The sequence below is a fragment of the Gouania willdenowi genome, chromosome 14 (assembly GCF_900634775.1).
Source record: "Gouania willdenowi chromosome 14, fGouWil2.1, whole genome shotgun sequence".
Lineage (NCBI taxonomy): Eukaryota > Metazoa > Chordata > Actinopteri > Blenniiformes > Gobiesocidae > Gouania > Gouania willdenowi.
This window is the reverse complement of record NC_041057.1, coordinates 1,298,270-1,323,817: the sequence shown is the minus strand read 5'-3', so window position 1 is coordinate 1,323,817 and position 25,548 is coordinate 1,298,270. Positions and strand designations below refer to the sequence as shown.

Sequence of the window (25,548 nt, the reverse complement as noted above, 5' to 3'; positions counted from 1 at the left end):
TCTTCTCTGATGAAAGAGACCACAGAAGGGGAGCAAGAAACTACAAAAATAAAGAAAAACGTAACAACTACGAGAGAGCGCAGTACCGAGGCAACCATCCGCGGCGCCATCTTGGTACAGATATAACAGTTCATATAATATTAAAACACTTGTTGCACTGTAACCAGTGAAATATGAGTTTTAAACGCGATAAACTTTACCTTTCAGTTGTCCTTTGCGGTTGCTAGGGCGGCCATCTTTGAACAACAACAAAAAAAACTTTATTAAAAAAAAGAAGAAAAACTCTGTGTTATTTAGCCCAGCAGGTGGCGCACTAACCTCAGGTTATATTTGACCGATTTCTACAGCTACGAGATTTTTTAGTCATAAATTTACCTTTTAATAAAAATCATTTTAATTTATTACAACATGACATAATGTTGGTTAAAAAAAAAAGCTTTTATTTGTGTTGATTTATTCATATAAACTCAGCTGTGAAAACACTTCAGAATTGACCCGTTTTACATTAAAATATGTTGCTCATCTTTTACATTTTAACTTATTTACATTTTTAGGATGAGCAGATAAACAGTTCATCTTTATCTCTGTTAATTATTTGTCAGTTTTGTATTTGGGTCACGTGACACCTAAATATTTTGTCCAACTGCTCTTATTTAATTTAAGGTTTAAATGCATAAAAATATTCCAAATATGTAGTAAGTAGTATATATGCACCCACTTTCATATATATATTTCAAAATGTCACTTATAAATTGACTTGTGTAATTTATTATGTGTTCAAATACAGTATCATGTGACTGTCTGACCATGACTGATGTTTAGAAAAAAAATTACTCTACAATTACAATTACTCTAAAACAATTCTCATTTTTTTCTGCCATATTTATAGTCCTGTATAAGATTTACGAGTATTTCTATTTTTATTTACATCATAATATTCATGCAAACTTGTCTGATGAGGAACATTTTATGAAATATCCATCCTTGTATCTCACTGAGGTATGATGTTAAACTAGTGTTAAATTAGTTTTAAACTGGTGTTAAACTAGTGTTAAAACACATATACATGTAATTGTGTTATGTGAAATCATACGGAAAAGGCAGGGGATTATTCGGATAATCCGTGTTCAAGGTAGTAATATCATCTGAATATGTGTAATAAGAATAATATAAACACTATTAAAACACTAAAGATCTCTGGATTAAAATTACAAACACTGTTAGGTTGGAAACATCAACAGACTGATAGAGCTTGTTGATGTTTATCTCCCTCTGACCTTTGAATAAAAAGTAAATTAAAAAAGGTTGTTTTTTTTAAAAAAAAACAAATTGATTTTTGATTCATGTTTATAATTGTAGCCATGTTGTTACCCTGATGAAGGTCCTTTGACCAAAAGCTTGGGAAATTAAATTGTTTTACTTGCATTGATCCAAGTGTGCAGATCTATTTTTCATACAAATATTCTTTAAGCTCTGGTACAGATTTAGTCGTGAGTTTGGTGATTCTACTTCTGATTGATGACTTAAATAAAATGATGTACATACCATGATTATTTACATTTGTAACAACAGTGACACTTGTTATTTTTATTATGTCATTTCAGGTGAAGCTGGAGAAAAACTGCCCTGTTTCTGTGGATTGTTGCAGACACTGTGACTGTAAAACATTTCCCTCTGTAAACTGTTAATGTCTGTATGCTTCATGTCTGTCTGTACAGCAGAGACCACAATGTACTACATCTGTAAACTCCCTGCACAACATCTGGCCCAGGTTCACTGAGGTCTTCACAGATTATCACCGCTAATTCACCCATTTATTATTAACCAATTGGTTACATACATTTAACCTTCAACATAATATCTACAGAATTCTACAATTGAATAAAATAAATCAAAATAAATGATAAGACCCTGAAAAATAACCTAAATAAATCCAATGAAAACAAATTATACATTTAAAGTGTAAACAATTCAAGTTAACTTTTTTGTTAATTATATTTAATTATATGGGAGATTTTAGATTTAGTCCAATAAAATCAGACATTCATTTTCTGGCTGATAATGGACCAATATCTGATATTGTGGCAGGATGAAGGAACGACTGAGGTGGAGGTTAGTACAGCTTTGATCCTTTCAGCAGCATCACACGGATAAACATACAAAGCGCGCCAAACATTATATAGGGCGTAAAAGCACACCTCCTACCCATCAACCCCATGGGTGAGAGAACAGTCCCTAAGTGATCACCACAATATCAATATCTGATCAGGACCCACTACCACTCAACACACTGATCCCATTAAATAAAATAGATATCATTTAATGAGTTGTTCATTTGTTATTAGCGTGATTCCATTCACAAGGCCTGTGAAATCTGTGTATCATTCGTTTATCATTATGTAACAAAATCGTGAAAAACGGAAGAAAAAAAAAAAAAACACTCATTATTTGATATTTGTTTCCAAAACCAAAATGAAAAAACGGAAAACCTTCCTCCTTCAACGGGAAACTTCCTGTGTTTTTCCCCTTGGGTGGTTCTCACAGCTGGTTTTATGAACAAAGCCGTGTTAGAACCAAACACAGCGTTAAAGTTCCCCATGGCTGTGGACTCTCTGCTCCACCCCCCGCTGATGATGTCACACACACGTCAAAAAACCCATCATCCAATCAGAAGACCAGTTACATCAACAGAACTATCCTTTCATCTGATTGGCTGCTGCTTATCGAACATAACGCTTTGATATTGTCGAACTCCAAATCTTTCAGTTTATCAGTTTATCTGTAGAATCACTGAAGCCACACAGGAAACATGAAGTTTGACCAAGAACAGATTATAAAGAGCGTACAGGCCTTAATCTCTGAGAAATACAAAGGTAAATGTTTACATCACTTTATATACAAATTAAATTAGGCTTAAACACTAAAATAATCACTTTCTCTGTTTAATTTACATTTTTTCATGGTTTGAAAAAAAGAGTGATTAGATGGATTATTTTTTACCGTTTCCAGAAATATTTCTGTCAGAGAGGAGTTTATAACTATTTAGCTTTAAATTAGTGATTAAATGTGTATTTATAACTATTTAGCTTTAAATTAGTGATTAAATGTGTATTTATAACTATTTAGCTTTAATTAGTGATTAAATGTGTATTTATAACTATTTAGCTTTAAATTAGTGATTAAATGTGTATTTATAACTATTTAGCTTTAAATTAGTGATTAAATGTGTATTTATAACTATTTAGCTTTAGTGATTAAATGTGTATTTATAACTATTTAGCTTTAAATTAGTGATTAAATGTGTATTTATAACTATTTAGCTTTAAATTAGTGATTAAATGTGTATTTATAACTATTTAGCTTTAAATTAGTGATTAAATGTGTATTTATAACTATTTAGCTTTAAATTAGTGATTAAATGTGTATTTATAACTATTTAGCTTTAAATTAGTGATTAAATGTGTATTTCTTTGCTGTAAAGATGTCAAGCATTGACTGTCTCCATGGCAACTGCTTTGGTTTTCAGTGACATAATAAAAATAACAGCAAAATTAGTTTTAAAGAAGTTTAAATGCCATATATAATCATCTCTGTCACCTTTGTCAAATTCAAGGCCCGAGGGCCAAGTCCGGCCCCTTAGAGCCTGCAATTGGGCCCCTAGGCTAAGTAGATTTACACCTGAGCCACGGTCGCCATTGAGTGGTTAAATGTAAATATTTATTTTATACTTTATTGCATTAATTAACAAACAAAATGTCTTTCACAGACAACTGTCATCAAAAGTACATGAAATTATGGAGAGGGGTACTAATGATAGGAAGAGGGTCCACATGATCTGACAAAAAAGATTGAGAACCACTCATTTACACAAAGATTCATGTTGTCTCTGTCATTCTCACTTTCTCCTGAGGGCCAAATCAGATGCTCTGAAGGGCCAGATTTGGCCCCTGAGCCTTGAGTTTGACATGTGCGCTAACATGTTGGTCTTGTTCTTTTCAGATGCACCAATCATACAGCCCTCATCGTGCTACACAGCAGTGGTGGTGGAAGTGGTCCTCAGAGAAGCCTGGACTAGTGGAGGTTCTCTGATGAACCAGGAGTGCTCTGAGGACCAACCTTTGGAGCATCTGCATCTCCAACAGAACCACTCTCATTACTTTATAGTCAAGGTTCCAGACAGTGGAGCCCCAAAGATGGTTGAGGTGGAGACAGAGAATGAGGAGGGGCTCCAGACAAGGAGGGGCTGCAAAAGGAAGGCTGGAGATCACAACGTCCAAACGCCAAATAAAAAGAAAGTGAAGGTTGAGGAGGGGCTTCAGACAAGGAGGGGCTGCAAAAGGAAGGCTGGAGATCACAACGTCCAAACGCCAAATAAAAAGAAAGTGAAGGTTGAGGAGGGGCTTCAGACAAGAAGGGGCTGCAAAAGGAAGGCTGGAGATCACAACGTCCAAACGCCAAATAAAAAGAAAGTGAAGGTTGAGGAGGGGCTTCAGACAAGGAGGGGCTGCAAAAGGAAGGCTGGAGATCACAACGTCCAAACGCCAAATAAAAAGAAAGTGAAGGTTGAGGAGGGGCTTCAGACAAGAAGGGGCTGCAAAAGGAAGGCTGGAGATCACGCCGGAAAGCCAAATAAAAAGAAAGTGAAGGTTGAGGAGGGGCTTCAGACAAGACGGTGCTGCAAAGGGAAGGCTGGAGATCACAACGTTGGAAAGCCAAAGAGAAAGAAAGTGAAGGTTGAGGAGGGGCTTCAGACGAGAGAAACTTTTATCAGAAACAAAGGTAAACTATTGTGTATTTCTCTGTTAATATACATCACAAATCAGGACTTCAGATAAAGGATTATCTTTGATGGTTTATCAAGTTATCGACACAATCTGAGAAATACTAAAAGTTCCAGTTGTTTAATTTGACCCAATGCACGAACCAGCTTTGATTATTTAGACTTAGATCAACTAAAAGCAGCACAAGTTGTTAATGTGTCTGAACAAGATTTTAAATCATCTAAAAAGCTGCTAAATGATCAAAAAATCAGGCTGAATGTTTCACTCCAATAGAATGTTTACAGGCAGTGGGGCCGTGTGACATCATCAATCACATGATTTCAAGATGGAGGAACACAGGCTCTAAAAGTGTAAAGTGGTGTTGGATTTTAAACTAAAATGGTTCATAATAATGTGTTTTGTTAGACATAGATCTACTAATGATGACATTTAGAAACAACAATAATAATCTTCACATCGATTCATGTTTTCTGTGATTATTCATTTCTCCTTTGGGCCACATCAGATGATCTAAAAGGCCACATTTGGCCCCCGGACCTGGAGAGTGTGTGTGTGTGTTTTTGTCTGAACGTGTGAATTGTTTCATTTTCTAACCAATGTGTGTGTGTGTGTGTGTGTGTGTTTTCAGAGTACTTTGAAGCCACTTATAAGGAGCTGAAGGTACTAGGTCATGGTGGTTTTGGGCGTGTTCTCAAAGCTGTTCGTCTGTCTGACTCCAAACCTGTAAGTTTAGACACACAGTGACTCCAGGCTTTAAAAAGCATCAACGCTGTTATTACATGCTGGTTTTTATGTCTTGCAGGTAGCGATAAAGCACATTCCACGGGACATGGTGACATATGTGTTGATGAATGTAAGTATTCTCATCAATGTTAGCAGACATTCACATTTCCAGGTTTGGGGCTGTTTGTAGAAACTCTTTGTTTTCTTTAGCGCCACAATCAACGTACGTTGGAGGTTTCTGAGGTGGTGATGATGAAGAGAGCGGCTAGTGGGAATTGCCAAAACAGCCTGCTGAACCCCGCCATCATTGGCTTTGAGGAGCTCATTGAACTTGACGATGAGTTGTTGATCGTCATGGAACATGTTGAGGATGCCGTGGATCTCCAGGACTTTGTCACGTCATCAACCGAACCAATGCTGGAACATGACGCCAAGGTAAGAACCACTCCCCTCACTGCCCCTAACACACGTGTCCAACTCAAGGCCTGGGGGCCAAATCTGGCCCTTTAAAGCATCCAATTTGGCCTGCAGGAAAAATAAGAATGACATAGAAAACATGAATTATTGTGTAAATGACTAAAAACTAATGCTGTTGTAGATATCTCTGCCTCTTCAAACACATACATTTAAGCTACTTATACAATGTTATCAGGGCTTAGTTTATATCACATGAAGGCATTTTTAATGTCAAATTTTTGAAAAAACTCCAATGTTTTTCTCTCCAAATTGCTGCAAAAATCTACAAATTAAATAAAAAATGGTTAAAAAAATGGAGGACATTTAGAGAGAATTTGAGGTTTATTAAGGATATTGTCGGTGCTTCACATACTTTACATATCATTTATATGTAAGTGCAAACTAATGTGTAAATTGCATATTTTCCAACCTGTAATCTGTGGCCCACTGAAGGTCAAACTGGTCCAGATTTGTCCCCAGAACTAAAGTGAGTTTTCCACCCTGCCCTAACCCTTGTGTCTCTTTCTGTTCCAGAGCATCATTAAACAAGTCCTCGATGCAGCCGTCATCATGCAGCACAACAACGTGTTCCACAGCGATATAAAACGTGACAACATCCTGGTTTCATTCAAAGATGAACGACCATCTGTGAAGATCATCGACTTTGGCTGTGCTAATTTTATCTTCGCCACGCCCTATGAGTCCTTCTCTGGTTCATCTTCAATTCTTTTCTTAGTTTACACATCTTTAAATTCACTAATTTCCTCTAATAATAATAATAATTCTGACCACTTTTTATTTCCTATTTTTTATGATTACAGGAACAGAAGTATTTGCTCCACCAGAGGTTTGGTTTCATCGTGTCTATGAGGCAGAACCAACCACGGTGTGGCAGATCGGACTCCTTCTGTCTAATCTATTCAGGGCTCACTTCTATCAAACATATGACCACGTCATTAATTCAACATTTACACTAAACAACCTTTCACATCGTAAGTAACACACACACATGCGTGCACACACACACACACACACACACACAATATATTGTATTTTACATTTTATTTCGTATTAAATCCTGGTTTTAGGAGTGGTGTCTTTCTCTACTTCTCAGAACAAGTAAAGCTCAGTTAGATGATCACTGAGTGTGTTCTAACCCAGACCTTTATCTACAGAACTCACTCACACGTGCTGTCCCTTAGAGGAGAAACAGACTACAGTAGAACATATTGATCAGCTGGTTGTTAATAAATGTGTCTGTGTGACATTTAGCATCAGAACATTTCATCCAGAATTTTCTTTCTGATCAGATTTGGTTGAGTTAAAATATCAATAATTATATCGTATATCATCATTTAGAGAAAATATACAGATACATGAGTTTTGGTCCATTTCACCAGCCCTAGTTCTAACCAGTCTAATAATGGTCTAATAAGCACTAAATAATGACCATTGAACATGTTTTACCTTCGTTGTTGTGCCAATAAATGAAAATACATTCTGATATTATTAAACCTGTGACATATGAAAGGAAAATAAATAAGTGTTATTATACTAGTGCGACCCCTGTGGTCACATGATAAATAACAGCTCCTTTAATTGAATAATGAGTTCATTCCAATGGCTGCATGTTTGAATGTTTGACAATCATTGTTCTTCACTGTTCTAAAGTCCTCCTCTTATGGTTCTCTGCAGAAGGAAATGACTTTATGAGTCGGTGCATGAAGGTGTCGCCCAAACTTCGGCCAAGCTTAAAGGACCTGCAGCTCCACCCATGGTTCAATGATTTAACACCTCCATGAGGAAAAATGCATTTCTGGTTTCAGCCGAAACACTTATTTTCATTTCGGTGCATCCCTAAATTTAAACAGCAAAAATGTCAATAAATGACTGGTATTAACCAAATCACTGTTCTCTGTGTCTGGTGAAGAAACACAAGAAATCACTTTCAAAACTTTCCAATAGATGAGGCCTACACCATAGATTAAACTGATTTAGTCTCAATTATTAACAAGATAAACAGTGAATAATCATCATCAGGTAATCTAACATTGGACTGGACCTTTGTGCTAAACTTTCCTCATTTTTCTGGAAAGGGAAGTAGGATTTCCTCCTCAGAACAAGAAGAACAAAGGATAGAATTTGGGCTTCAGTGTACGCATACAAATTAAAATTTTGTGATGAGACTTCTAAATGATCTAAAATCTCCTAAATGATCTAAAATCTACTAAATGATCTAAAATCTACTAAATGATCTATAAATCAGGCTGAATGTTTCACTCCAATAGAAAACAATGAGATGTTTACAGGAAGTGGGGCCGTGTGACATCATCAATCACATGATTTCAAGATGGAGGAACACAGGCTCTAAAACTATAAAGTGTTCCTATTTATAATAGACAATAAACTGAATATGATGAATATTCAGTTTATTGAAGGTTCATCTCTGTGGAAAAGATGTAGAAAAAGTGTAATTAGAGTAAAATCTCACTGTAATAAATCTACTGTAGCAAAGATAAACCCACTCAGCGTTTCTTTCTTCCTCCAACGCTCTCTCGTACGCGTCCAGTTCTTCCCACGCTTCAGTCCAGATGTTCTTCCTCCACTGAACACTCACAGTTATTTCTTTCTCCAACTTTTCAATCCTGTGAAACGTTAAACAGTTTGTTATTTTACATTATTGATGTAAACAGCTCAAACAGTCCCTGTTTTATCTGTCATCTTTTTTAAAGTGTCTAAAGCAGTGGTTCGCGACTATTTCAGACTGCAACCTCAAAATAACAGCTTTTTTGGGAGTCGTGCCCCATCCATAAAGTCATTAAAATGATGGTCCATTGTTCTATGAATCTGTGATAACCACATTTATTTATTCATCTGAATAATATCCACTGTTATCCAGGAACGTTTTTTATTATTATTATAGTCATCATAAAGATGGAAATCCTGGTTTTAATCACTTATCAAATTAAAGTGACCAAAAATGGTGGAAAAAGTGGTGAAATGGGATTTTAAAAACCATAGAAATTGGTTAAAAGTTGCAAACTGTGGGTAATGGAAATTAAAATTGTTGGAAACATGAGTTTAAACTGGCAAAATATGGGCATTAAAAATCATGAATGTGGTTAAATTGGCAAACATAATCATGAAATATGGTGAAAAGAGATTAAAAGTGACAATAATGGGTCAACATATGTGACATTAGGTGTAAAAGTGGTAGAAAGGGTTTATAAGTGCTGAACATGTCTGGAAAGTGGAAAAAATATGGCAAGAAAAAGTGATGAAAATAAGTTAAAATATGGCAAAACATTTACATGATTTTAATTAATTTCCTTCCTTGGATGCTCTCATTACAAAATAATATATCAACAATATAACACAACCAAACAGTACAAGAAAAAATGTTAATAATCCCATTTGGAATAAAAACAAAAAACTAATCATACCCGTTTTATACCATAATTAATGGTGAAAATAGATAATTGTGACATCCATAAAACTCACACATGAACAGTTTGTGTTTGATTAGTAATTATCCAGTAGCTCAGTCATGTGTTCAATCATCTCACTGTGTTTTCTCCACAGTTAGATTATAATGTATATAATAAACTAGTTTCACTCACATTCTCCTGTTGTTTTCAGCTTGTCGGATAAACTCTGCAGTTCTCTGTGTTTCCATCCTTTGTAAAGATGTACATGGATAATGTCCGCTTTGGTTTCCTTCTCCCTGATTAAAATAAAAACACACTTTACATTAAAACATGATGATGATGATAGAAGAACCACAGAAAACCTGTTCAACCCTGCACCCATTGTCGGACACACGCAGAATATGCTGTCTTCACTAAAAGTTGTTGCAAGCAACGTGTTTTTTAGCTACTAGTACAGTGCACGTCGGAAGTATGTATTCATGTGGGAGCATAAGGGGTATATTTGCGGGTGCAATTTTCCTGGTTTAACTCTATGAGACATGCGCATGATAGATGTGTTGTTTTTTGTTTTAAGTCATTTTTATATTTTTTTTGTTTGGTGTATTTTTCTGTAATGTACAGTGCCCGTCGTAAGTATGCATTCATGTGGGATTATAAGTATTTAGTTTAGTGTATTTTGAGTCATTTTCATGTTTTTGTTGTCGTTTGGTGTATTTTCCTGTAATATATGTTTTTTGGAGTCATTTTGTGTGTTTTTGGAGCCTTTTTGTATATTTTTCTGCATTTCTGTTGTCGTTTTGTGTACTTCCTGTATAAATATTGTTTAGTTTTTTTTTTTTGTATAATTATTTTTTGTTGCTTTAAGTATGGTGGTCCGTTACACACACGTACACACGTAGACGGTGATCGATAGTGAAGCGCACCTGATCGGTGTGTGTGTAAAAAAGAGAGACCCAAAAGTACCACAAAAAATAAACGTTTTGCAACACCAAAGTCGCAAATCTCTCTCAACGGCTCTGTGTGAGTTCACCATGTACATCCCGATGTAGTGCACGCACACGCATCAGCCCTGTGTGTGTTTGTTTACATTGCAGCTGCTAGCATCTTTCTTAGCACATATAATAACTTAAGAAGAAACACTCACCGTTGCGCAGAACAAACAATAATCATAGTGGACCCATCCGCTCACAAAAACGTTACATTCCTCTGTCTGAAGAAGCAGATTGTTTGTGATCATCAGCACAGGCACCGCCCACACTCATGGAGACGGAGGAGGAAGTGACGTCTGTGACCCGAGATTTAAAGTAAGTTTGGAATCATGGGAATAATATTAAATAACCATGAAATATTAATTTAAATGACTTTTAGCGGTACAAAAACGTTTTTAATATCGACCTTTTTTTTTAACCTGGTGACACGGTGACATCATGATCCCGGAACCGGAAGTGACGCGCTCTTACCGAGGGAGCCATAATTATGAAATTAATGTTTTGACCGTTTTGCGTCACCAAATTACTCCAAGATAACAGAAGCACACACTCGGGGTATTTGGAACATGGATGAATAGCAGTTGATTCACAGTTCATCTGTTTCGCCTTCAAAATGGATGCCGGAAGTCGTCTCTCAACAGATGGTGCGCTAGCGCCCCCTCACACCCTGAGGTCAAAAGTTGAATAGGTTTCATTTTGGGGCCGTCCAGAAGTGAAATAAAATTAAAATAAACATTTGGAAATTACTAAATTACTCCAAAATAACAGATACACACACTCGGGGTATTTGGAACCCGTCGACCGAGTTTCAGGTCGAACTGGCATCGCGTCGGGGAGATATTTGCTCCACACACACGCACACACCTCCCTTGAATTATAGCATAGATTCAGCTAGCTAAACATAGTATTCTTATTCTCCAATGTTGCATCCTCCAAGGATCAGACTGGTGATGTAGTGGCAGGATTTAATGAATGGGAATATTCATACATTCAATTTGTAAAACTGAAAAAAGAACACAAACAAGACAAATATAAATGTTCTTTTTTGTACTCCAACAAAAGATGAGATAATTAACATAACACACCCCAAATGTCTAAATGACCATATATACATGCAAAGAAATGTACATATGTAAATAAGTCTGCATAACATTCAAGTTATTAACAATAGGACTGGCACATGTATCTGATGCTAATAGTTAGCTAGTAGCCATCTTCCAAAACACAACTCCAAAGAGTATGCAAAGTACCTATATATTAATCAAACATGTCAACACAATGATATATAATGCAAAACTTACGGATGAAGCCGTTTATGTGAACTTAGATGCAAGATTTTTCTGTACTGGACGGACACAGATCTTCCGTTGCGTGTTGAGAGGTGAAAAAAGGAAGTACATTACTTCCGGGTTATCTGAGGCCTTTCTGATACAGTGCAGTTACACTTTCCTGCTGCTAGATGGCGGCAACAACACACAGAGAAACATGAACACGTGACGTTTACTTAAAAACTTTATATTTAAACCACAGATATCAGAATCAGATTCAGAATCAACTTTATTGACCAAGAGTGTATGAATACACACGAGGAATTTGTCTTGGTGACCTGTGCTCTCTCAGATAGTGTAACATTAAATAATAACAATCAACTAGAATAAAGAAAAATAAATTAAAAAAATGAGTATAAACATAAATATAAGAGTAGTTAGACTAATATGTGCAAACTAAATAAAATAACAAGATAATAATAATAACAATAATAATAATAATAATAATAACAATAATAATAATAATAATAACGAAATAAAATAAAAATACAATAATAATAATAAGATAATAGTGCAGTAGTGCATTGATAAGTAGTGCAGTGAACATTTAAATGAAAATATTATGTTCATGAACATTCACAGTGACAGGTTGATCCAGGGTTGTTATGTTTAGTTCCAGGTTATTTCACAGTAACAGAAACAGGTCTGACTCTCTATGACTGTTTAGTGTTGATCACAGTGACAGCCTGGGGGAAGAAACTGTTTTTATGGCGGGTTGTTTTGGCGTACAGTGATCTGTAGCGTCTGCCGGAGGGGAGGAGTTTAAACAGATTGTGTGCAGGGTGGGAGGAGTCTGCAGTGATGCTACCTGCCCGTTTCCTGACCCTGGACAGGTATAAGTCTTGGATGGAGGGCAGATCAACACCAATGATCTTTTCTACAGTCCTGATTATCCTTTGTAGTCTGTGTCTGTCTGGTTCGATTTCTGTAGAGAGCTGCTGCTCCTCTGGTGAGAATCTCTGCATAACTTTGTGGTTCAATGAGAACCGGTGAAAAAAGACCAGCAGAGGACTGTCCTACGTTTAATAGTTCTTCTCTGGTGAAAGAGACCACAGAAGGGGAGCAAGAAACTACAAAAATAAAGAAAAACGTAACAACTACGAGAGAGCGCAGTACCGAGGCAACCATCCGCGGCGCCATCTTGGTACAGATATAACAGTTCATATAATATTAAAACACTTGTTGCACTGTAACCAGTGAAATATGAGTTTTAAACGCGATAAACTTTACCTTTCAGTTGTCCTTTGCGGTTGCTAGGGCGGCCATCTTTGAACAACAACAAAAAAAACTTTATTAAAAAAAAGAAGAAAAACTCTGTGTTATTTAGCCCAGCAGGTGGCGCACTAACCTCAGGTTATATTTGACCGATTTCTACAGCTACGAGATTTTTTAGTCATAAATTTACCTTTTAATAAAAATCATTTTAATTTATTACAACATGACATAATGTTGGTGAAAAAAAAAGCTTTTATTTGTGTTGATTTATTCATATAAACTCAGCTGTGAAAACACTTCAGAATTGACCCGTTTTACATTAAAATATGTTGCTCATCTTTTACATTTTAACTTATTTACATTTTTAGGATGAGCAGATAAACAGTTCATCTTTATCTCTGTTAATTATTTGTCAGTTTTGTATTTGGGTCACGTGACACCTAAATATTTTGTCCAACTGCTCTTATTTAATTTAAGGTTTAAATGCATAAAAATATTCCAAATATGTAGTAAGTAGTATATATGCACCCACTTTCATATATATATTTCAAAATGTCACTTATAAATTGACTTGTGTAATTTATTATGTGTTCAAATACAGTATCATGTGACTGTCTGACCATGACTGATGTTTAGAAAAAAAATTACTCTACAATTACAATTACTCTAAAACAATTCTCATTTTTTTCTGCCATATTTATAGTCCTGTATAAGATTTACGAGTATTTCTATTTTTATTTACATCATAATATTCATGCAAACTTGTCTGATGAGGAACATTTTATGAAATATCCATCCTTGTATCTCACTGAGGTATGATGTTAAACTAGTGTTAAATTAGTTTTAAACTGGTGTTAAACTAGTGTTAAAACACATATACATGTAATTGTGTTATGTGAAATCATACGGAAAAGGCAGGGGATTATTCGGATAATCCGTGTTCAAGGTAGTAATATCATCTGAATATGTGTAATAAGAATAATATAAACACTATTAAAACACTAAAGATCTCTGGATTAAAATTACAAACACTGTTAGGTTGGAAACATCAACAGACTGATAGAGCTTGTTGATGTTTATCTCCCTCTGACCTTTGAATAAAAAGTAAATTAAAAAAAGGTTGTTTTTTTTAAAAAAAACAAATTGATTTTTGATTCATGTTTATAATTGTAGCCATGTTGTTACCCTGATGAAGGTCCTTTGACCAAAAGCTTGGGAAATTAAATTGTTTTACTTGCATTGATCCAAGTGTGCAGATCTATTTTTCATACAAATATTCTTTAAGCTCTGGTACAGATTTAGTCGTGAGTTTGGTGATTCTACTTCTGATTGATGACTTAAATAAAATGATGTACATACCATGATTATTTACATTTGTAACAACAGTGACACTTGTTATTTTTATTATGTCATTTCAGGTGAAGCTGGAGAAAAACTGCCCTGTTTCTGTGGATTGTTGCAGACACTGTGACTGTAAAACATTTCCCTCTGTAAACTGTTAATGTCTGTATGCTTCATGTCTGTCTGTACAGCAGAGACCACAATGTACTACATCTGTAAACTCCCTGCACAACATCTGGCCCAGGTTCACTGGGGTCTTCACAGATTATCACCGCTAATTCACCCATTTATTATTAACCAATTGGTTACATACATTTAACCTTCAACATAATATCTACAGAATTCTACAATTGAATAAAATAAATCAAAATAAATGATAAGACCCTGAAAAATAACCTAAATAAATCCAATGAAAACAAATTATACATTTAAAGTGTAAACAATTCAAGTTAACTTTTTTGTTAATTATATTTAATTATATGGGAGATTTTAGATTTAGTCCAATAAAATCAGACATTCATTTTCTGGCTGATAATGGACCAATATCTGATATTGTGGCAGGATGAAGGAACGACTGAGGTGGAGGTTAGTACAGCTTTGATCCTTTCAGCAGCATCACACGGATAAACATACAAAGCGCGCCAAACATTATATAGGGCGTAAAAGCACACCTCCTACCCATCAACCCCATGGGTGAGAGAACAGTCCCTAAGTGATCACCACAATATCAATATCTGATCAGGACCCACTACCACTCAACACACTGATCCCATTAAATAAAATAGATATCATTTAATGAGTTGTTCATTTGTTATTAGCGTGATTCCATTCACAAGGCCTGTGAAATCTGTGTATCATTCGTTTATCATTATGTAACAAAATCGTGAAAAACGGAAGAAAAAAAAAAAAAAACACTCATTATTTGATATTTGTTTCCAAAACCAAAATGAAAAAACGGAAAACCTTCCTCCTTTAACGGGAAACTTCCTGTGTTTTTCCCCTTGGGTGGTTCTCACAGCTGGTTTTATGAACAAAGCCGTGTTAGAACCAAACACAGCGTTAAAGTTCCCCATGGCTGTGGACTCTCTGCTCCACCCCCCGCTGATGATGTCACACACACGTCAAAAAACCCATCATCCAATCAGAAGACCAGTTACATCAACAGAACTATCCTTTCATCTGATTGGCTGCTGCTTATCGAACATAACGCTTTGATATTGTCGAACTCCAAATCTTTCAGTTTATCAGTTTATCTGTAGAATCACTGAAGCCACACAGGAAACATGAAGTTTGACCAAGAACAGATTATAAAGAGCGTACAGGCCTTAATCTCTGAGAAATACAAAGGTAAATGTTTACATCACTTTATATACAAATTAAATTAGGCTTAAACACTAAAATAATCACTTTCTCTGTTTAATTTACATTTTTTCATGGTTTGAAAAAAAGAGTGATTAGATGGATTATTTTTTACCGTTTCCAGAAATATTTCTGTCAGAGAGGAGTTTATAACTATTTAGCTTTAAATTAGTGATTAAATGTGTATTTATAACTATTTAGCTTTAGTGATTAAATGTGTATTTATAACTATTTAGCTTTAAATTAGTGATTAAATGTGTATTTATAACTATTTAGCTTTAAATTAGTGATTAAATGTGTATTTATAACTATTTAGCTTTAGTGATTAAATGTGTATTTATAACTATTTAGCTTTAAATTAGTGATTAAATGTGTATTTATAACTATTTAGCTTTAAATTAGTGATTAAATGTGTATTTATAACTATTTAGCTTTAGTGATTAAATGTGTATTTATAACTATTTAGCTTTAAATTAGTGATTAAATGTGTATTTATAACTATTTAGCTTTAAATTAGTGATTAAATGTGTATTTATAACTATTTAGCTTTAAATTAGTGATTAAATGTGTATTTATAACTATTTAGCTTTAAATTAGTGATTAAATGTGTATTTATGACTATTTAGCTTTAAATTAGTGATTAAATGTGTATTTCTTTGCTGTAAAGATGTCAAGCATTGACTGTCTCCATGGCAACTGCTTTGGTTTTCAGTGACATAATAAAAATAACAGCAAAATTAGTTTTAAAGAAGTTTAAATGCCATATATAATCATCTCTGTCACCTTTGTCAAATTCAAGGCCCGAGGGCCAAGTCCGGCCCCTTAGAGCCTGCAATTGGGCCCCTAGGCTAAGTAGATTTACACCTGAGCCACGGTCGCCATTGAGTGGTTAAATGTAAATATTTATTTTATACTTTATTGCATTAATTAACAAACAAAATGTCTTTCACAGACAACTGTCATCAAAAGTACATGAAATTATGGAGAGGGTACTAATGATAGGAAGAGGGTCCACATGATCTGACAAAAAAGATTGAGAACCACTCATTTACACAAAGATTCATGTTGTCTCTGTCATTCTCACTTTCTCCTGAGGGCCAAATCAGATGCTCTGAAGGGCCAGATTTGGCCCCTGAGCCTTGAGTTTGACATGTGCGCTAACATGTTGGTCTTGTTCTTTTCAGATGCACCAATCATACAGCCCTCATCGTGCTACACAGCAGTGGTGGTGGAAGTGGTCCTCAGAGAAGCCTGGACTAGTGGAGGTTCTCTGATGAACCAGGAGTGCTCTGAGGACCAACCTTTGGAGCATCTGCATCTCCAACAGAACCACTCTCATTACTTTATAGTCAAGGTTCCAGACAGTGGAGCCCCAAAGATGGTTGAGGTGGAGACAGAGAATGAGGAGGGGCTCCAGACAAGGAGGGGCTGCAAAAGGAAGGCTGGAGATCACAACGTCCAAACGCCAAATAAAAAGAAAGTGAAGGTTGAGGAGGGGCTTCAGACAAGGAGGGGCTGCAAAAGGAAGGCTGGAGATCACAACGTCCAAACGCCAAATAAAAAGAAAGTGAAGGTTGAGGAGGGGCTTCAGACAAGAAGGGGCTGCAAAAGGAAGGCTGGAGATCACGCCGGAAAGCCAAATAAAAAGAAAGTGAAGGTTGAGGAGGGGCTTCAGACAAGACGGTGCTGCAAAGGGAAGGCTGGAGATCACAACGTTGGAAAGCCAAAGAGAAAGAAAGTGAAGGTTGAGGAGGGGCTTCAGACAAGACGGTGCTGCAAAGGGAAGGCTGGAGATCACAACGTTGGAAAGCCAAAGAGAAAGAAAGTGAAGGTTGAGGAGGGGCTTCAGACGAGAGAAACTTTTATCAGAAACAAAGGTAAACTATTGTGTATTTTCTCTGTTAATATACATCACAAATCAGGACTTCAGATAAAGGATTATCTTTGATGGTTTATCAAGTTATCGACACAATCTGAGAAATACTAAAAGTTCCAGTTGTTTAATTTGACCCAATGCACGAACCAGCTTTGATTATTTAGACTTAGATCAACTAAAAGCAGCACAAGTTGTTAATGTGTCTGAACAAGATTTTAAATCATCTAAAAAGCTGCTAAATGATCAAAAAATCAGGCTGAATGTTTCACTCCAATAGAATGTTTACAGGCAGTGGGGCCGTGTGACATCATCAATCACATGATTTCAAGATGGAGGAACACAGGCTCTAAAAGTGTAAAGTGGTGTTGGATTTTAAACTAAAATGGTTCATAATAATGTGTTTTGTTAGACATAGATCTACTAATGATGACATTTAGAAACAATAATAATAATCTTCACATCGATTCATGTTTTCTGTGATTATTCATTTCTCCTTTGGGCCACATCAGATGATCTAAAAGGCCACATTTGGCCCCCGGACCTGGAGAGAGTGTGTGTGTGTTTTTGTCTGAACGTGTGAATTGTTTCATTTTCTAACCAATGTGTGTGTGTGTGTGTGTGTGTGTTTTCAGAGTACTTTGAAGCCACTTATAAGGAGCTGAAGGTACTAGGTCATGGTGGTTTTGGGCGTGTTCTCAAAGCTGTTCGTCTGTCTGACTCCAAACCTGTAAGTTTAGACACACAGTGACTCCAGGCTTTAAAAAGCATCAACGCTGTCATTACATGCTGGTTTTTATGTCTTGCAGGTAGCGATAAAGCACATTCCACGGGACATGGTGACATATGTGTTGATGAATGTAAGTATTCTCATCAATGTTAGCAGACATTCACATTTCCAGGTTTGGGGCTGTTTGTAGAAACTCTTTGTTTTCTTTAGCGCCACAATCAACGTACGTTGGAGGTTTCTGAGGTGGTGATGATGAAGAGAGCGGCTAGTGGGAATTGCCAAAACAGCCTGCTGAACCCCGCCATCATTGGCTTTGAGGAGCTCATTGAACTTGACGATGAGTTGTTGATCGTCATGGAACATGTTGAGGATGCCGTGGATCTCCAGGACTTTGTCACGTCATCAACCGAACCAATGCTGGAACATGACGCCAAGGTAAGAACCACTCCCCTCACTGCCCCTAACACACGTGTCCAACTCAAGGCCTGGGGGCCAAATCTGGCCCTTTAAAGCATCCAATTTGGCCTGCAGGAAAAATAAGAATGACATAGAAAACATGAATTATTGTGTAAATGACTAAAAACTAATGCTGTTGTAGATATCTCTGCCTCTTCAAACACATACATTTAAGCTACTTATACAATGTTATCAGGGCTTAGTTTATATCACATGAAGGCATTTTTAATGTCAAATTTTTGAAAAAACTCCAATGTTTTTCTCTCCAAATTGCTGCAAAAAATCTACAAATTAAATAAAAATGGTTAAAAAAATGGAGGACATTTAGAGAGAATTTGAGGTTTATTAAGGATATTGTCGGTGCTTCACATACTTTACATATCATTTATATGTAAGTGCAAACTAATGTGTAAATTGCATATTTTCCAACCTGTAATCTGTGGCCCACTGAAGGTCAAACTGGTCCAGATTTGTCCCCAGAACTAAAGTGAGTTTTCCACCCTGCCCTAACCCTTGTGTCTCTTTCTGTTCCAGAGCATCATTAAACAAGTCCTCGATGCAGCCGTCATCATGCAGCACAACAACGTGTTCCACAGCGATATAAAACGTGACAACATCCTGGTTTCATTCAAAGATGAAAGACCATCTGTGAAGATCATCGACTTTGGCTGTGCTAATTTTATCTTCGCCACGCCCTATGAGTCCTTCTCTGGTTCATCTTCAATTCTTTTCTTAGTTTACACATCTTTAAATTCACTAATTTCCTCTAATAATAATAATAATTCTGACCACTTTTTATTTCCTATTTTTTATGATTACAGGAACAGAAGTATTTGCTCCACCAGAGGTTTGGTTTCATCGTGTCTATGAGGCAGAACCAACCACGGTGTGGCAGATCGGACTCCTTCTGTCTAATCTATTCAGGGCTCACTTCTATCAAACATATGACCACGTCATTAATTCAACATTTACACTAAACAACCTTTCACATCGTAAGTAACACACACACATGCGTGCACACACACACACACACACACACACAATATATTGTATTTTACATTTTATTTCGTATTAAATCCTGGTTTTAGGAGTGGTGTCTTTCTCTACTTCTCAGAACAAGTAAAGCTCAGTTAGATGATCACTGAGTGTGTTCTAACCCAGACCTTTATCTACAGAACTCACTCACACGTGCTGTCCCTTAGAGGAGAAACAGACTACAGTAGAACATATTGATCAGCTGGTTGTTAATAAATGTGTCTGTGTGACATTTAGCATCAGAACATTTCATCCAGAATTTTCTTTCTGATCAGATTTGGTTGAGTTAAAATATCAATAATTATATCGTATATCATCATTTAGAGAAAATATACAGACACATGAGTTTTGGTCCATTTCACCAGCCCTAGTTCTAACCAGTCTAATAATGGTCTAATAAGCACTAAATAATGACCATTGAACATGTTTTACCTTCGTTGTTGTGCCAATAAATGAAAATACATTCTGATATTATTAAACCTGTGACATATGAAAGGAAAATAAATAAGTGTTATTATACTAGTGCGACCCCTGTGGTCACATGATAAATAACAGCTCCTTTAATTGAATAATGAGTTCATTCCAATGGCTGCATGTTTGAATGTTTGACAATCATTGTTCTTCACTGTTCTAAAGTCCTCCTCTTATGGTTCTCTGCAGAAGGAAATGACTTTATGAGTCGGTGCATGAAGGTGTCGCCCAAACTTCGGCCAAGCTTAAAGGACCTGCAGCTCCACCCATGGTTCAATGATTTAACACCTCCATGAGGAAAAATGCATTTCTGGTTTCAGCCGAAACACTTATTTTCATTTCGGTGCATCCCTAAATTTAAACAGCAAAAATGTCAATAAATGACTGGTATTAACCAAATCACTGTTCTCTGTGTCTGGTGAAGAAACACAAGAAATCACTTTCAAAACTTTCCAATAGATGAGGCCTACACCATAGATTAAACTGATTTAGTCTCAATTATTAACAAGATAAACAGTGAATAATCATCATCAGGTAATCTAACATTGGACTGGACCTTTGTGCTAAACTTTCCTCATTTTTCTGGAAAGGGAAGTAGGATTTCCTCCTCAGAACAAGAAGAACAAAGGATAGAATTTGGGCTTCAGTGTACGCATACAAATTAAAATTTTGTGATGAGACTTCTAAATGATCTAAAATCTCCTAAATGATCTAAAATCTACTAAATGATCTAAAATCTACTAAATGATCTAAAATCTACTAAATGATCTATAAATCAGGCTGAATGTTTCACTCCAATAGAAAACAATGAGATGTTTACAGGAAGTGGGGCCGTGTGACATCATCAATCACATGATTTCAAGATGGAGGAACACAGGCTCTAAAACTGTAAAGTGTTCCTATTTATAATAGACAATAAACTGAATATGATGAATATTCAGTTTATTGAAGGTTCATCTCTGTGGAAAAGATGTAGAAAAAGTGTAATTAGAGTAAAATCTCACTGTAATAAATCTACTGTAGCAAAGATAAACCCACTCTCAGCGTTTCTTTCTTCCTCCAACGCTCTCTCGTACGCGTCCAGTTCTTCCCACGCTTCAGTCCAGATGTTCTTCCTCCACTGAACACTCACAGTTATTTCTTTCTCCAACTTTTCAATCCTGTGAAACGTTAAACAGTTTGTTATTTTACATTATTGATGTAAACAGCTCAAACAGTCCCTGTTTTATCTGTGTCATCTTTTTTAAAGTGTCTAAAGCAGTGGTTCTCGACTATTTCAGACTGCAACCTCAAAATAACAGCTTTTTTGGGGGTCGTGCCCCATCCATAAAGTCATTAAAATGATGGTCCATTGTTCTATGAATCTGTGATAACCACATTTATTTATTCATCTGAATAATATCCACTGTTATCCAGGAACGTTTTTTATTATTATTATAGTCATCATAAAGATGGAAATCCTGGTTTTAATCACTTATCAAATTAAAGTGACCAAAAATGGTGGAAAAAGTGGTGAAATGGGATTTTAAAAACCATAGAAATTGGTTAAAAGTTGCAAACTGTGGGTAATGGAAATTAAAATTGTTGGAAACATGAGTTTAAACTGGCAAAATATGGGCATTAAAAATCATGAATGTGGTTAAATTGGCAAACATAATCATGAAATATGGTGAAAAGAGATTAAAAGTGACAATAATGGGTCAACATATGTGACATTAGGTGTAAAAGTGGTAGAAAGGGTTTATAAGTGCTGAACATGTCTGGAAAGTGGAAAAAATATGGCAAGAAAAAGTGATGAAAATAAGTTAAAATATGGCAAAACATTTACATGATTTTAATTAATTTCCTTCCTTGGATGCTCTCATTACAAAATAATATATCAACAATATAACACAACCAAACAGTACAAGAAAAAATGTTAATAATCCCATTTGGAATAAAAACAAAAAACTAATCATACCCGTTTTATACCATAATTAATGGTGAAAATAGATAATTGTGACATCCATAAAACTCACACATGAACAGTTTGTGTTTGATTAGTAATTATCCAGTAGCTCAGTCATGTGTTCAATCATCTCACTGTGTTTTCTCCACAGTTAGATTATAATGTATATAATAAACTAGTTTCACTCACATTCTCCTGTTGTTTTCAGCTTGTCGGATAAACTCTGCAGTTCTCTGTGTTTCCATCCTTTGTAAAGATGTACATGGATAATGTCCGCTTTGGTTTCCTTCTCCCTGATTAAAATAAAAACACACTTTACATTAAAACATGATGATGATGATAGAAGAACCACAGAAAACCTGTTCAACCCTGCACCCATTGTCGGACACACGCAGAATATGCTGTCTTCACTAAAAGTTGTTGCAAGCAACGTGTTTTTTAGCTACTAGTACAGTGCACGTCGGAAGTATGTATTCATGTGGGAGCATAAGGGGTATATTTGCGGGTGCAATTTTCCTGGTTTAACTCTATGAGACATGCGCATGATAGATGTGTTGTTTTTTGTTTTAAGTCATTTTTATATTTTTTTTGTTTGGTGTATTTTTCTGTAATGTACAGTGCCCGTCGTAAGTATGCATTCATGTGGGATTATAAGTATTTAGTTTAGTGTATTTTGAGTCATTTTCATGTTTTTGTTGTCGTTTGGTGTATTTTCCTGTAATATATGTTTTTTGGAGTCATTTTGTGTGTTTTTGGAGCCTTTTTGTATATTTTTCTGCATTTCTGTTGTCGTTTTGTGTACTTCCTGTATAAATATTGTTTAGTTTTTTTTTTTTTTATAATTATTTTTTGTTGCTTTAAGTATGGTGGTCCGTTACACACACGTACACACGTAGACGGTGATCGATAGTGAAGCGCACCTGATCGGTGTGTGTGTAAAAAAGAGAGACCCAAAAGTACCACAAAAAATAAACGTTTTGCAACACCAAAGTCGCAAATCTCTCTCAACGGCTCTGTGTGAGTTCACCATGTACATCCCGATGTAGTGCACGCACACGCATCAGCCCTGTGTGTGTTTGTTTACATTGCAGCTGCTAGCATCTTTCTTAGCACATATAATAACTTAAGAAGAAACACTCACCGTTGCGCAGAACAAACAATAATCATAGTGGACCCATCCGCTCACAAAAACGTTACATTCCTCTGTCTGAAGAAGCAGATTGTTTGTGATCATCAGCACAGGCACCGCCCACACTCATGGAGACGGAGGAGGAAGTGACGTCTGTGACCCGAGATTTAAAGTAAGTTTGGAATCATGGGAATAATATTAAATAACCATGAAATATTAATTTAAATGACTTTTAGCGGTACAAAAACGTTTTTAATATCGACCTTTTTTTTTAACCTGGTGACACGGTGACATCATGATCCCGGAACCGGAAGTGACGCGCTCTTACCGAGGGAGCCATAATTATGAAATTAATGTTTTGACCATTTTGCGTCACCAAATTACTCCAAGATAACAGAAGCACACACTCGGGGTATTTGGAACATGGATGAATAGCAGTTGATTCACAGTTCATCTGTTTCGCCTTCAAAATGGATGCCGGAAGTCGTCTCTCAACAGATGGTGCGCTAGCGCCCCCTCACACCCTGAGGTCAAAAGTTGAATAGGTTTCATTTTGGGGCCGTCCAGAAGTGAAATAAAATTAAAATAAACATTTGGAAATTACCAAATTACTCCAAAATAACAGATACACACACTCGGGGTATTTGGAACCCGTCGACCGAGTTTCAGGTCGAACTGGCATCGCGTCGGGGAGATATTTGCTCCACACACACGCACACACCTCCCTTGAATTATAGCATAGATTCAGCTAGCTAAACATAGTATTCTTATTCTCCAATGTTGCATCCTCCAAGGATCAGACTGGTGATGTAGTGGCAGGATTTAATGAATGGGAATATTCATACATTCAATTTGTAAAACTGAAAAAAGAACACAAACAAGACAAATATAAATGTTCTTTTTTGTACTCCAACAAAAGATGAGATAATTAACATAACACACCCCAAATGTCTAAATGACCATATATACATGCAAAGAAATGTACATATGTAAATAAGTCTGCATAACATTCAAGTTATTAACAATAGGACTGGCACATGTATCTGATGCTAATAGTTAGCTAGTAGCCATCTTCCAAAACACAACTCCAAAGAGTATGCAAAGTACCTATATATTAATCAAACATGTCAACACAATGATATATAATGCAAAACTTACGGATGAAGCCGTTTATGTGAACTTAGATGCAAGATTTTTCTGTACTGGACGGACACAGATCTTCCGTTGCGTGTTGAGAGGTGAAAAAAGGAAGTACATTACTTCCGGGTTATCTGAGGCCTTTCTGATACAGTGCAGTTACACTTTCCTGCTGCTAGATGGCGGCAACAACACACAGAGAAACATGAACACGTGACGTTTACTTAAAAACTTTATATTTAAACCACAGATATCAGAATCAGATTCAGAATCAACTTTATTGACCAAGAGTGTATGAATACACACGAGGAATTTGTCTTGGTGACCTGTGCTCTCTCAGATAGTGTAACATTAAATAATAACAATCAACTAGAATAAAGAAAAATAAATTAAAAAAATGAGTATAAACATAAATATAAGAGTAGTTAGACTAATATGTGCAAACTAAATAAAATAACAAGATAATAATAATAACAATAATAATAATAATAACAATAATAATAATAATAATAATAACGAAATAAAATAAAAATACAATAATAATAATAAGATAATAGTGCAGTAGTGCATTGATAAGTAGTGCAGTGAACATTTAAATGAAAATATTATGTACATGAACATTCTCAGTGACAGGTTGATCCAGGGTTGTTATGTTTAGTTCCAGGTTATTTCACAGTAACAGAAACAGGTCTGACTCTCTATGACTGTTTAGTGTTGATCACAGTGACAGCCTGGGGGAAGAAACTGTTTTTATGGCGGGTAGTTTTGGCGTACAGTGATCTGTAGCGTCTGCCGGAGGGGAGGAGTTTAAACAGATTGTGTCCAGGGTGGGAGGGGTCTGCAGTGATGCTACCTGCCCGTTTCCTGACCCTGGACAGGTATAAGTCTTGGATGGAGGGCAGATCAACACCAATGATCTTTTCTACAGTCCTGATTATCCTTTGTAGTCTGTGTCTGTCTAGTTTGGTTGTAGATCCAAACCAGACAGTGATGGAGGTGCACAGAACAGACTGAATGATGGAGGTGTAGAACATTATCAGCAGCTCCTGGGGCAGGTTGAGCTTCCTCAGCTGTCGCAGGAAGTACATCCTCTGCTGTGCCTTTTTCCTGGTTGTGTCTATGTGGGAGGTCCACATAGGGGGGGGGGAT

At 36.1% G+C, this 25,548-nt stretch overlaps 2 protein-coding genes and 1 long non-coding RNA gene across 10 annotated transcripts; 2 read left to right on the top strand and 1 right to left on the bottom strand.

Annotated features, from left to right (window-relative positions):
* The first annotated feature begins 2,752 nt into the window (after nt 1-2,752).
* On the top strand, nt 2,753-7,991 carry LOC114476081 (serine/threonine-protein kinase pim-1-like). 2 transcript variants are annotated; one of them, XM_028467341.1, is made up of 9 exons: nt 2,753-2,873; nt 4,000-4,301; nt 4,647-4,779; nt 5,410-5,504; nt 5,584-5,634; nt 5,715-5,939; nt 6,495-6,672; nt 6,782-6,952; nt 7,656-7,991. In XM_028467341.1, exons 1-9 carry the CDS (start codon nt 2,810-2,812, stop codon nt 7,760-7,762), a joined length of 1,326 nt encoding a protein of 441 aa, XP_028323142.1. In that variant the 5' UTR covers nt 2,753-2,809; the 3' UTR covers nt 7,763-7,991. The 2 variants fall into 2 exon arrangements, with proteins under 2 accessions (XP_028323142.1, XP_028323141.1); XM_028467340.1 differs by having other exon boundaries at nt 4,000-4,779.
* LOC114476083 (uncharacterized) lies at nt 5,142-24,593 on the bottom strand. 6 transcript variants are annotated; one of them, XR_003675526.1, is made up of 7 exons: nt 24,421-24,593; nt 22,323-22,426; nt 21,224-21,345; nt 9,581-9,684; nt 8,486-8,605; nt 6,863-6,864; nt 5,142-6,029 (listed from the first exon to the last, which is right to left on the bottom strand). It is a non-coding gene; the product is annotated as an uncharacterized LOC114476083 (long non-coding RNA). The 6 variants fall into 6 exon arrangements; XR_003675527.1 differs by lacking the exons at nt 21,224-21,345; nt 22,323-22,426; nt 24,421-24,593 and adding exons at nt 11,679-11,832; nt 12,936-12,978; XR_003675528.1 differs by lacking the exons at nt 21,224-21,345; nt 22,323-22,426; nt 24,421-24,593 and adding exons at nt 11,679-11,829; nt 12,936-12,974.
* Nucleotides 15,488-20,710, top strand: LOC114476082 (serine/threonine-protein kinase pim-1-like). 2 transcript variants are annotated; one of them, XM_028467343.1, is made up of 9 exons: nt 15,488-15,608; nt 16,805-17,068; nt 17,156-17,497; nt 18,129-18,223; nt 18,303-18,353; nt 18,434-18,658; nt 19,214-19,391; nt 19,501-19,671; nt 20,375-20,710. In XM_028467343.1, exons 1-9 carry the CDS (start codon nt 15,545-15,547, stop codon nt 20,479-20,481), a joined length of 1,497 nt encoding a protein of 498 aa, XP_028323144.1. In that variant the 5' UTR covers nt 15,488-15,544; the 3' UTR covers nt 20,482-20,710. The 2 variants fall into 2 exon arrangements, with proteins under 2 accessions (XP_028323144.1, XP_028323143.1); XM_028467342.1 differs by having other exon boundaries at nt 16,805-17,497.
* Nucleotides 24,594-25,548: the final 955 nt, after the last annotated feature.

Bases quoted from the DNA above. Each gene is read 5' to 3' on its own strand.
- LOC114476081 (XM_028467340.1), top strand. From the start codon at position 2,810: ATGAAGTTTGACCAAGAACAGATTATAAAGAGCGTACAGGCCTTAATC. The intron at 2,874-3,999 runs GTAAATGTTTAC...TGTTCTTTTCAG, and splicing joins AATCTCTGAGAAATACAAAG to ATGCACCAATCATACAGCCC. The intron at 5,940-6,494 runs GTAAGAACCACT...TTTCTGTTCCAG, and splicing joins TGCTGGAACATGACGCCAAG to AGCATCATTAAACAAGTCCT.
- LOC114476082 (XM_028467342.1), top strand. From the start codon at position 15,545: ATGAAGTTTGACCAAGAACAGATTATAAAGAGCGTACAGGCCTTAATC. The intron at 18,224-18,302 runs GTAAGTTTAGAC...TATGTCTTGCAG, and splicing joins GTCTGTCTGACTCCAAACCT to GTAGCGATAAAGCACATTCC. The intron at 19,392-19,500 runs GTTCATCTTCAA...TTATGATTACAG, and splicing joins GCCCTATGAGTCCTTCTCTG to GAACAGAAGTATTTGCTCCA.